At 30.3% G+C, this 10,294-nt stretch overlaps 1 protein-coding gene and 1 non-coding gene across 2 annotated transcripts; both read left to right on the top strand.

Moving 5' to 3' along the window:
- Positions 1–3,000: 3,000 nt before the first annotated feature.
- Positions 3,001–3,082, top strand: TRNAS-GCU (transfer RNA serine (anticodon GCU)). The gene has a single exon. It is a non-coding gene; the product is annotated as a tRNA-Ser (tRNA).
- Positions 3,083–3,626: 544 nt separating this feature from the next.
- On the top strand, positions 3,627–9,631 carry LOC146535733 (uncharacterized). Its single transcript, XM_085190674.1, has 13 exons — positions 3,627–3,832; positions 4,860–5,099; positions 5,185–5,362; positions 5,445–5,608; positions 5,693–5,991; positions 6,119–6,378; positions 6,456–6,654; positions 6,781–7,050; positions 7,122–7,313; positions 7,409–7,564; positions 7,691–7,916; positions 8,392–8,585; positions 8,895–9,631. The coding sequence occupies exons 1-13, from the start codon at positions 3,825–3,827 to the stop codon at positions 9,026–9,028; spliced, it is 2,520 nt and encodes an 839-aa protein (XP_085046800.1). The 5' UTR covers positions 3,627–3,824; the 3' UTR covers positions 9,029–9,631.
- The last annotated feature ends 663 nt before the right edge of the window (positions 9,632–10,294 follow it).

Raw genomic sequence — 10,294 nt, 5'->3', positions numbered from 1 at the left:
ACTTTTCTTTATATTATATATTATTATTTTTATTATTTCTTTATGTTACTAACAATAATTGTACCTTAATAGTACTTACTAATAGAGGCCAATCGTGACTGTAAACCGACTGGTGGTAGGTGCGTTTTCCAATCGAGGGAATCAAATATATATTTCCATGTCTTCGCTCTGGTGTCGAGGTACAGGACGGCGTTGAGTTCCGCCACTCAACACGCAGTGCCTCTAGAATTCGGCGGAAAGTGGGGAACGCAGCGTCTTAACACTAGGTTTCCATCTGCTTACCTTGTTGTGTGTGGGATACAGTGTGAAGCTGATTTTTTGATTTAAAAAATTTATTCGTTTTTATACTATCAAAGCATAAAAAAATATTAAATATGACTTACCATACATATTTATATAACTCAAATTAAAATTACATAATAATAATTAATAATACATACAGTACATATTATAAGTTGAATTTGTATAAGTTTTACCGTGGTGTTAGTCCCTGCATAATAATATTTCATGTTATAAAAAAATAAACCAAGTCGTCACTTGTGTAAGTGCATAAGTGAATAAAAAAGAAAATCCAAAGACGTTTCTTTTGCTTTAGGAAGCCAAGCCGACAAAGCCGAGCCAATCTGGGGCTCAACTTTTTGGCTAGACTGAATAATTTCTAGCATAAATCATAATTTATTTTAAAACTTATATCAGAATACAACTGTTAATCTATACTAATATAATAAAGCGGAAGAGTTTGTTTGTTTGTTTGTTTGTTTGTTTGTTTGAACGCTAAGATCTCTGGATCTACTGGTCCGATTTTCATTGTTTTTGTTTTGTATGAAAGCTGCATTCTTCAGAAGTGCTATAGGCTATATAACATTACATTACACATATATACTAATATATTTTAAAGTACATTCTAATTTGACATGCAATTTATTCTGCCATGTTAATAACAACCGTCGTCGCTACGCGACCGCTACCGCGACGTTTTGATATTCATCCTTATGAAAATAAATATAATAGTCACTTTTAACATTTTATCTAGATTGAAATTATAGTTTACTGTATAACATACTAATAAATAACTAAGGAGATGTCACTGATTCGAAATGACCTAGCCACCTAGCGGGCGGCACAGTATGACCACGCGAACGGGCAGATGACGTTGACGGTTTTATAAATTTTCATACATTTTCGAACTCTATTTGTTGTTTATAATTAATTTAAAATACACTTTGATTCTCTTCTTATTTTATTTGATATTGCCCGCTAAAATTATCCTACTTAATAGAGAGAAATGTTTAGTTATTTCGTAGAGTCGATATCTATGTACGCACGTACGGAAAACTTTAGGTACTTTTTCTAATATTAAGAATACCTATCTTTTAGTTACTTTTAATCCTTTTGTTAGTTTATTTCAATAACTCAGATATTTTTTTCTAATAATGTGTATCTACTTATTATTCTTTTTGATTATTTCAGCTTATATTTTCTTACTAATTCCATTGAGAATTGAAAATAATTTAATGAATATATTTAATCTCTTTAATCTTATAGTTGAAGCAGGCGTAGCCGCGTCCGGGTCCACTAGTCTATACTAATATAATAAAGCGGAAGAGTTTGTTTGTTTGTTTGTTTGTTTGTTTGTTTGTTTGTTTGTTTGTTTGAACGCTAAGATCTCTGGATTTACTGGTCCGATTTACTTTGTTTTTGTTTTGTACGAAAGCTGCATTCTTCAGAAGTGCTATAGGCTATATAATATTACATTACACATATGTACTAATAAATTTAAATACTTTCTTATTTGACATGCAATTTATTCTGCCATGTTAATAACAACCGTCGTTGCTAAGCACCGGTTTGCAAAGTTTCTTTGTTGTTTTAAGAAAACGTCACCCAAAATGAACTTATATTTTGATATTCATCCTTATAAAATTAAATATATTATATAATATTTAATAAATATTCTTATAGTTTAAGCAGGCGTAGCCGCGTCCGGGTCCACTAGTAATATAATAAAGCGGAAGAGTTTGTTTGTTTGAACGCTAAGATCTCTGGATCTACTGGTCCGATTTACTATGTTTTTGTTTTGTATGAAAGCTGCATTCTTCAGAAGTGCTATAGGCTATATAACATTACATTACACATATATACTAATATATTAAAATACTTTCTAATTTGACATGCAATTTATTCTGCCATGTTAATAACAACCGTCGTCACTACGCGACCGCGTTCGTTACCGCGTCATTTTGATATTCATCCTTATGAAAAATATAATAGTCACTTTTAGCATTTCATCTAGATTGAAATTATATTTCTATAGAAATTATATTCTTATATTTCAAGCAGGCGTAGCCGCGTCCGGGTCCGCTAGTAATCTATATTTATTAAGATATAGAATGACAGTAATTAATTATCTTTTAAATTTATTATAGTTTTAAAGCGACATCTAGGAAACGCATTGGAACTAAGTTTAGGAAGTAACATGATACTTTAACTGCTAATAAATAGATGGCGCTGTGCTATAAATTACTATCATAAATTCATAAAATAAACAACTGTTTTTATTTTTATAATTTACTTAATAAGTAGTAAAGTATCAATTAATTGATAAGACATAATTTATATTAATTAATAAAAAATCTTATTAGACGAAAAAAAGTGATATTTAACTGAGTTCATCAAATGTTTATAGATGGCACTGGTGTGTATTTCAATATTAATAATTTTCTGTAATATGTAAAAGTATTTACGCAGTTTATGTGCCTTAACCTATAATTGGTCATTTAATAAATATTTAAATTATTTTTCATTACAATAAAAAAACGATAACTTACATTGAATCTATAATGACATTTTAAACATACCAATAGACATTTTCGTCATTAATAATTAATTTTAATAATGTAAATATATGGATATATTTTAAATATATAATAATAATAAATTTATAACAAGTTTAGAAGTTATCAAATCTAGTTATAATAAAATATGTCAAGATTACCATGAGACGAGGTGGCCGAGTGGTTAAGGCGTTGGACTGCTAATCCAATGTGCTCTGCACGCGTGGGTTCGAATCCCATCCTCGTCGATATTTTTTGTCTTTGAGACCTCTGTAAAATTATGAATTCTATTTTATTTAATTTCTTATTAGTTACTAATATTTTGTCACTTATACTTTTCTGTACCTTGCAACTATCTAACTCAACATTTAATTTATGTTAACTTAGCCTCACAATAGTAATTGATGAAGAATAGATGTTTTTCATCTTCATGTTATATTCCGCACATGCCTTGGTACGCAGAGGGAACCTTGTGCTGCCTCCCTGCCTTCCCTTTGCTCCTGCACCATGTGTCACGAGCACGACTCGCCTTCACATAAATAATCATAAACCTTACAATAAACATTATTATACTTTCGTCCCATTATAAGAAGCAAATAAAAAAAATAGGTCAAGAGTCAAGCCTAAATAAAAATCAGCATAATAAAAAAATAACAGGTTTCACCATAATCAATGTTATCTTTGTAATCGCCAGCAAAAATAGATATAGATAGATAAGCGCGTACAGTACGGCTATCATGAGCTACGAATTTATCTAGACCTGCTTTCATTATCTTATCGAGTAATACTGCCCTTTATTTTACAAGTCTTTACTCGGTATGCGCTAGGTGTGCCCGAATAATATCAATTCACACATTGTTCTTTTATTCTATATAAAAATACGGTAAATTTTAGTGACGAACATGTATATATCTATATGATTGCAAAGTGTAGTGAAAAGTAATATATTTAGATTTTATTTAAATTATATTGTGAAATAAGAAAGCAATTATGACGCTGTAAGTACCTACCTATATTTATTATGCACTATATAAGAATAGTTATGGTTAGGTAATTATTCATATTCTAATTTCCACAATGTGGATATTGATCTTAATATTATTATATTTTCTATTCTCTTGGTACTTAAGTGAATAAACTATTTAAGATATCCGATAATTAAAAAAAAACCTGTTTTAATCTAATATTACTATCTCCAATGGCGATCGAACCTACAGTCGTTAGGTTTACAACCACATGTTTCCTAAACGCGCTACAATAGAATCTTATTATTTAAATAAACATTTTAAACATTCCAATCTTATAAGAATTAGATACTTTAAGTAAAGATTTTTACTGGTGTAAGAAGTAGTGTTAAGCTATTCTCTTCCTAAGTTTTCATCAAAAATACCTATGAAAGCTGATTAATGTGAAAATACCGTTGTTCATGAAAAGAACGGAGACAGTTTAAAATAGTTATATTTCTTTGGATTGGTACCTGCTACGCTCAAATTGTTATTGAAATTGTCAAGTGAGAAAATAGTTTAGTTAAGTTTCCGTTTGTATAGATTTATGGAACATGTTATTATTTTAACAGCCCAGAGGAGCAGGAGTTTAAAATATATAATTTAATTATGCTATTTTTATTCGTTTTATATCAACTGGTATTTACGTAGAAGCCTAAGTTGTATCATTCGGAAAAAGACAAATGATTATTCGTCATAATAAAAAAATATTATAGGTGCAATATTTAACACATTTTAAATTCTGCACTTTGTTAAATATATTTTAAATCTTTTTATGTATATATTTTACTGATAAAATGTAATATATTGATACGCTACAGATACGGATATCGGTGTACAGTCATTCAAATGCTTTAGTGCTGTTGTCATCATTTAAATTTTGTTGTCAATAATAAAACCATACCCACATTTGGCCATATAGCTAGATTATTATATATAATTTAACATATATAATGCATCAATAAGACTAAAACCAAACTTTCTACAATGTTTACTATAAAATAATATTACCTAATTACAGATTAATATTTGGATTTGTTGTTACGATGCTGGCGGCAACACGCCCTGCACACACTCAGTTAACTGCACAACCAAGTGTAGCCCCAGAACTTAGAGAATGTTATACTAATCCTGTATTAATAAATAGAAATAATTTACCTCCTACAACCATGGCAATTTTAATTGATATCATCCGTAAAATAGAAGACAACGCAAATGTAAATATGGATTTGAGGCAACTAGTAGTTCTGTTACTGCAAACGTAAGTAAATATTGCGTTACTTAAATAATTAACAATTAAACATACATTTTATATTATTAATATGTTTTATTTACAAATATTTTAGTTATAGACAAGACGGCATAGAATTTCATCAACCTGAAGGTAACATGGGAGCGTCGTCAACCGTCTTACCTTACGCACCAACGTTTCACTCTTTTCATCGTAATAAGCTACTTTTAACAAAGATTATTCCTGGAAATCTACAAGTTTTAGCTAATAATACAGTTAATTCTAATTTCAAGGTAATACTTCTTTAAATGCCGAAATATAAATAAATAAAAAAAAACAGATTGTTTAAATATTTTAATTACTTTCTAATTACAGTGTGCTCTTCACCATATGCTCTCAACAACTGTGGATGCAAGGGTTCGTGGTGATGAAAATAGTTGTAATTCCCTTGCCCAATACCGTGTATTAAGAACTATTCGTGATGTTGCTAAAAAAATTAGAAAAGACGATGACGTTGAAATTTTTGATGTAAATTCCTTGTAAGTATAATAACTTTGATAATTATCTTTAAAATATTATGTATTATTTACATACCTTAAGTGATAATTTATTTTTATTTACAGGAATTCATACAATAAAATAGGACAAATGAGACAATTTAATCCTAAAGACGATGTTGAATATACGAACTTAAATGGTTTGAAATCTGAACGCCAGGTACTAGGAGAGAGCCAGTGTCCAATTTTAGATGGAGTCGTCTTTACAAGATGGGGTGCCGTATCTGCTGGACATTTACTTGCTGGAATAGCAGGCGGGGCACAATTCCAAAATATACCTATTCTCGAGTTAGCCAAAGGTTCAATTATTAACGATCCGAACATACAACAATTTGTATCATCCTTATATCCTACGACATTGTCAGGTGCGAAGTTTTTGTAGTTCAATCGACCATTTTGTTAAACTACTAAATGATAAAAAAATTGTAAAGGAATATTAATATTATAAAAACTAATAAGAAGGACGTAACTTTATAATGCAGTTTGTTTTAGGTGATTTAGCTGAAGCTGTACTCATTCAAAATACAGAACGAGGGAATCCCACGATTTCAATTGGTACAGCGGGTAACTGGAATTCGACACAGGCGCCTAGATTCTATATGTTACACAGTAGAATTAATGTAGAAATGACGGATCCAGAAATCCGTGGTGATATCGATGGTTTTATTTTAGGCAGCCTTTTGAGATCTTCTGTAGCAGGCTCAAGTTCACTTAAATTGTCACAAATTTTAGACATGTATTACAGCCCGAGGGTAAGCTTAGAATAAATAACTAGTTATTTAAAATATAATATTTTTTTATTGATATTAATAAACTGTAATTTTTTTAGAACGGTGTAAATGATCGAACACGCAGAGCATGTAATCGTAGAAATTTAAGTCAAGAGCTCATATTAAATACTGAACTCATCGCGGAAACATACGCTTTTGCGGCTGCTTTAGATACCAATATGCCTTTAAGAGGTACAATAATAGGTGGACTTCAACAACCTGTAAGCAGTGCCGTAACTAACTTTCAGACTTATGTCAGTAAGTATAAATATTCTGAATAATAAATAATATTCTAAATAATAAAAAGTAAATAACGAATGACTTGGAGACCGATATTATTTATAGGTACATGATATATTTAATCTTTTTTTATTTTATTTAAAGGTAGCAGTATGAATGATTTAAACTGCGTTACAACTGAAACCACTTCAAATGATTTTCGCCCTAAAACGAACCTGTACTTGGTGGTGGATGCAGCGTGGCAGTACCAAGCTGTCTATCCAGCTATTTCATATCTTCTGGATAATTTGGAAGTCGGCAAATTTGGATCAAGTGTCACCTTATTAAGTGCATTCGATGGAAGTATAATATTAAATAAAACGTTTTCGTTAGCAGACTTTCACATTGCATATACGATGTCCACACACCAAGCAAGTAAGTCATTTTTTTGTCTATTATTAGAGACGTAGAAATAGTGATAAATTAACAAAATACATTTCTTTTAGTGTTGGCTGGTGTCAATCTGGAATCAGCTTTGACAAACATTAGAGTTATGATGCATAGTGAACTTGAAAATGAAAAGACATCCAATTACGTCGGCGGTAACTCTACGGTCTTACTCTTTTTATTAAGTACCGCTGTGCAGAACAGTCAATTTGTTTGGGAACAGGCAAGAATTTTAAATGAAACTGTGCCAGGTGAGCTAATATTGACTATTATATAAAATTAAATACACGATAAGTTACAGGAAAATAATTATTAATACTTATTACAAGAAAAATATTTATTACAGATTTACGAATATTGTTTGCCACGTCCACTAACCAATTCGACAATGTATGGAATCTGGTGAGAGATATGCACAATGATATTAAAACAATTTCATTAAGCTCAGACGGCACAAATGTAGAGCTCACGATGAGTCCTGTTTTAAGTAGCATTGAACGAGGTATTCCTTATAAAATGTTTATTTTTAGTAAATTTGATGATTAGAACGTTACTTTTTAACTTATATTATTTTGTATAGTTTAGCCAGAAATACTTATATAAAAATGAACTTATTGAAAAATTTCAGTTGGGCGAAGAATTATAAATCCAAATTGTGGATCGTTGTATCCTGACGGTTCATCTGGATCTAGGCAATTCGATGACTACGTGGATCCAGGATATATAAACTTTTATTCAATAAGTCCTAATTACTTCTATGGTGACAGTGGCAACAGAAGAATTCGTGTGACAAGATCCAATGCTGGTATTGGAAGCCTAGTAATATGTCACTCTCGAGTTGTAGTTCAACCAAGGTAAAATTGATTGTGATTTAGGACATATCCTCATAAATTATAACTAAATTAAAGATATCATGATTTTACAAACCTAATCTAACTGCACCTCAATCATCGACCACTAACATCGACACGGAGGAGAGCAGTATTGTTTAAACACAGAAAATGACATTTGGAAGGACTCTTCAAATACCATAACATCTAATTTACATTGATGAGGAGGAGGTCAATTCTACTGACAGTCCCATTTATGTTTTTTTCACAAAAACCATAACTTAATTAAGAAACACACGAACCAAAATGAAATATGACATTTTGAAATATATCTAACAGCATTATTAATTATTGAATGCTCTGCTCTATCTTATCTGAAATTGTAATATTTCGCGTGAAAAAAGTGTAGAGAGTGTAAGATTTGGTTACCCGTTATTAATATAATTTATTTCATTTTAATTATTTTTTTAAATTTTAATTTAAAATATTTTTCTATTAGGCAAAACTCTTCAGTGTTAGGACAAGATCAAAATGATGTTACATGTCAGACTATAGCCACTACTGGAAATATAGAAATCAACATGCAAGGTGCATGCAATGATTACTGGAGTATTAATTCTTGTCCGTTCTTCCATTTGTCTGTACAATCAAATATTCCAAATACTTCTACAGCGTTATCAGCATTTTGCACAGGTAATTCATATTTAAGATTAAACAAATAAAAAAAACATTTTTATACAGGCCGTCGTGGCGCAGTGGTACAAGGTGGCTTTAATGCGACAGTTGTGGGTTCGATCCCTCAACACTCTGGCAAAATGCCGACATTGAGTTCCGCCACTCAACACGCAACTGGAGAACGGAGTGTCTTAACACGATGCTCCCTGCCTAACATGCTGCTGGCAGGATACAGCGTGAAACTGATTTCATTTTTTTAATTTTTTTATACTTATCGATGAATAGCTAAGCCTGATACGTTTAGATAATATTGTTTTTTTGTTTCAGAGAGTACATGCCGATTCCCATATAGCTTAAGATACCAAATACAAATAGAGGAGTTTGGATGTTACAGCGGTTGTAGCCAGATCATTCTTAGTAGTTTTCTTCTGATTTGCACGTTTATATTATACATTCTTTAAAAAAAATTGGGTGAATGAATTGTGTTTGACGAATTTATTTTTTATCTTATAATATTTTCTACATTCTAATATAGTAAATATAAATAGTAGGTACTGCCTAGTTAAGATTAGGCTATAAATTAGACGTTAATAATAAATATATTTGCGTAATTCGTGTGTAATGTACTGAAAGTTACGTTTATTTAAAAAAAAAAATCAAATATATTATTTCAAATGGAATATTAAATATGACGATAAGTATCTAAGAATAAAACAAATATTTTAAATATACTTGATACCTAATTTTACTGGACAATGGACATTATACATTATACTTATATAAGCATATAAAATAAGTAAATATAGGTAATTTCTTTATTTATTTCAAATAGCTCAAGTAAGTGGACAGTCACAAGCAGAATGCCCTTTTTCATAAACTTATTATGTAAACCCACCGTTTCATGATTTATATTATTATGAAAAGCTATTATAATAAATTAATATTGTTGTAGTCATATTACTTTCATACTAATCTACCTATTGACTATAGAATTATTTTTATAAAATTCTACATTTAACATAAGTATTCGATTGTTTTTTTATATTAAATTATTAAATAAATAATTGGTTATTATTTTATTATAAGCTAAATCCAATATTCATTTCTCATGTAACAGATTTTATTTTAAGGGTTCCCTACTTTTTAAAGAAAAGAGGAATTCTTATAAGATCACTCCGTTATCCGTCTGTCTATCCGTCCGTCCATCTGTCTGCCACGACCCTTTATCTCAGGAACGCTTGAAGATATCGAGTTGAAATTCAAACTATATACTCCGATCTATGGCCCCATGATTTCCTGATAAAATACATATTTCTATATTTACTTAGAAAAAAGATATGGCCGTTTTTATCGCAAAAAAAGCATATTTAGAAACTATGAAGGGAATCAAAATTCATTTGGTACTTCCGGTTAACATAGAATTATAAAATTTGGCAGCAAGGTAATACTTGTTGAGGAAAAATCTTAAAACTACAGATTTGGAGTTAAATCCCAAAAAGTAATACACACTATAAGGGTTGACTTTGATTAAAATTTAGTTTTATTTCACAAATCGTAATATTCACTAACATAATCTACAATATATCATATTAAAACAGTAGCAACACCTACATTTTTCTACGACGTCTCTATTGACCCTACATTCAGTCTAAATAGAAATTACTTCCATTTTAAAGTTCTGATAGTTCTTCATTGATAAAATGCAACTTGAAAAAAGGATTCGTGTC

The sequence above is a fragment of the Heliconius melpomene genome, chromosome 10, assembly GCF_056956725.1.
Source record: "Heliconius melpomene rosina isolate 202511_hmr_F chromosome 10, ASM5695672v1, whole genome shotgun sequence".
Lineage (NCBI taxonomy): Eukaryota > Metazoa > Arthropoda > Insecta > Lepidoptera > Nymphalidae > Heliconius > Heliconius melpomene.
Note: the sequence above shows the minus strand (reverse complement) of the source record. Positions and strands in the feature narration are given on the sequence as shown.

What these genes read in the sequence shown, in the direction of transcription:
- LOC146535733 (XM_085190674.1), top strand. An exon ending in ACATGTATTACAGCCCGAGG is followed by an intron (nt 6,379 to 6,455) that starts GTAAGCTTAGAA and finishes TAATTTTTTTAG; the next exon opens with AACGGTGTAAATGATCGAAC. An exon ending in GATGTCCACACACCAAGCAA is followed by an intron (nt 7,051 to 7,121) that starts GTAAGTCATTTT and finishes CATTTCTTTTAG; the next exon opens with TGTTGGCTGGTGTCAATCTG.